Source organism: Papaver somniferum, chromosome 7 (genome assembly GCF_003573695.1).
Source record: "Papaver somniferum cultivar HN1 chromosome 7, ASM357369v1, whole genome shotgun sequence".
In the NCBI taxonomy this organism is placed as follows: Eukaryota; Viridiplantae; Streptophyta; class Magnoliopsida; order Ranunculales; family Papaveraceae; genus Papaver; species Papaver somniferum.
In genome coordinates, this window is record NC_039364.1 from 13031963 (window position 1) to 13034527 (window position 2565).

Consider the following 2565-nt stretch of genomic DNA (forward strand, 5'->3'; position numbering starts at 1 on the left):
AACTTTACTTTTTCATTCCCGTGATTTATGTTCCATTTTTTATAGAATGAATTCAAAAGTCTTGATTTTAGATTTATTAATGAAGAGAGAAGTTCCTAGATAAGAGTTTTTAAGGTTTATGTGTTCTATTTTAAGCAGTTTAGACATCATTTTTTGGGGTTTGGGTTGGACTCTGTTTGTACCTTGTTAGAAGCAGAGGCAGCCGTTAAGACTCCTTTTTGGTCACCACACCTATTAAAATTTTACCTCTTTCTAGCCATACTGCTAGGACATTAGTACACGTACATCACAAAGCAGATGAGCTGTTTCCATCCCATAATGTCATTTCACATTTTCCTCGCTCTTGAGTCGCATTCAACCATAACTCCCGGTTAAACGTTCGACCCGGCTGGTAGATAGGCGGAAAAACATTTTACTGTACTGAAAAAAAATGCTATTTTACTATGTCAACATATGTCTCAAAATTATAATTTCATTGATCAGTTTTATTACAATACAGTTTTTTCATCGATCAGTTTTATTACAGTACAGTTTACCGTAAACAAGATTCCAGGAGAAGGAAACTGATAAAGAAAGATAAATGAAAACATCATTCTGTAATAAGAACTAATGCAGTGCCTTGATATCTATCTATTGACATAGTAATTTAAATGGTTACTCTTTTCTTAATATTCACCTTCAATCCATTTTTCATATGAAGGTTTATGAATGGTTTGGAGCAAACATGATGACCTTTCACCACTTCAACATGGAAGTTGAATAGGACAGCTGAAACAACAGATTTCATAAGCGTAAAAGATATATCTTTGCCTATACAAGTTCTTGGTCCAATGTTAAACGGAAAGAATTTGTATAACGGCTCTGTAATTAGCTTCCCATTTTCAGCTATCCACCTCTCTGGCTTAAATTCCAAACAATCTTCACCCCAAATCCACGGCATTCTTCCCACTGAATAAAATGAAAGTAGTATTTCGATTCCAGGAGTGACCGTACTGCCATCCGGAAGTTGATCTTTCTTAACGGCGGATTTTCTGTTAATTGGAAGTGGTGGGTACAGTCTTAAAGATTCACATAAAGCCGCATGCAAATAAACTAAACCTTTTAAGTCCTCTGAACCAAAAATCCATGGCCATTTACGGGCGCTTCCTGTTTCTTTTTCACTGTTCTTTGTAGACAGTACAAATTTCAGCTCTTCTAAGATCTTTGTCTCGACAGCGGATGTCTTCGAAACTAGCCAGAAAAACCAAGTGAGACCCGATGTAATTGTGTCTCTTCCAGCTATCAAAAAGGTTAGCATTTCATCTCTAAGAAAAATATCTTTATTAGGTAAAGAAGAAACAATACTAGTGTTATCTTGTAGAGCTTTTATGTAAGTTGATAAGCAATCGAATGTTCTAACTCCTCCGAGCAAGTCTTTTTTCTTTTGATTAATGTAATCTTCGAGAATTTGGTGTACTTTTTTTCGCGCTTTCTTTAATTTTCTCTCTTTACCAGTTTCAAGCATACGCAGTAATTTCCAAAAAAACATAGGCCTAATATGCCTGTATAGTATCGCTTCTTGTGCATCATCCACAGCCACAGCTAGCTCATTTGAAGGAAGCTCTATGGAAAGATAATTTTCGTATCTTCCAAATATAACATTGATGTTAACTTCAAAAGAAAATCTCGAACAAACATCTTGTAAATCAATGCTTGACCCTTCTTCACTTACATGAGCTAAAAATGGGACTAATTGTTCTTCTACCACCTTTCGATTCGTGCTTGAAACTAGGGTTCTGAATTCTCTGGATGAGAATTCTGCATGAGCAAATTTTCTTTGTATCTTCCAACGATCAGAATCCACGTTAAAAATCCCATCACCAAGTATATCGAAAACATCCCTGAAATCCTCTCCCTTCGGGAAATTGTTGAAGTTGGTTTTGAGTATGTATTCGATGTTTTGTGGGTGACAAGTTACAAGATATCTAAGATTCGAGAACATGGGTCCATCTATATAAAATGAACTTTTGCCAAGTGAACTGAAAACTTCAACAAACCATTCAGACAGGCGCTTGGAATTCAATATTAAAGATGGAATCGTGCCAACGAAAATCCAGTAGTTTACGGCTTTGCTGGCGTTTCTGAAATATAAGCCTAGAGGGAGAAAACAAAGGAAGATACAGCAAATTACAGAAAATGCTTTCGAGAAGAATGGACAAGAAGATGGAAAATACTCGATATCCATTGTTTCTTTTGTGGTGGTAGAGAAGGTAGACGAGAAAGTATGTTATATTAAAGATGTTTCTGCATTGAAAGCAAAAAGTATGGTTGATGACATTCATGGAAACTATTGATTCTCAACTAAATGCAGGTAACTCAACCAATTGCAGGTAACTAATAATGCTCAACTAATTGCAGGTTGGAGCATCCATGGAGACTATAATAACTAATTGCATAGTAGGTGTAGAAAGAAAGTTTGGTAGGTTTTAATGGGGCTAGCCTAATCCTACACCGACATTGAGACGTCCGAGGTTTGAAAAAATATGAAAAACCGTTATATGCAACTAATTGCGCATTACGATGTGG

General features: G+C 36.0%; 1 protein-coding gene across 1 annotated transcript; it reads right to left on the reverse strand.

The window, feature by feature from the left end:
* Positions 1-646: 646 nt before the first annotated feature.
* LOC113294147 (alkane hydroxylase MAH1-like) lies at positions 647-2224 on the reverse strand. Its single transcript, XM_026542565.1, has one exon. It carries the CDS (start codon positions 2222-2224, stop codon positions 647-649), a length of 1578 nt encoding a protein of 525 aa, XP_026398350.1.
* Positions 2225-2565: the final 341 nt, after the last annotated feature.

Excerpts from the sequence above, each read along its gene's own strand:
- LOC113294147 (XM_026542565.1), bottom strand. The coding sequence starts at position 2,224 with ATGGATATCGAGTATTTTCCATCTTCTTGTCCATTCTTCTCGAAAGCA.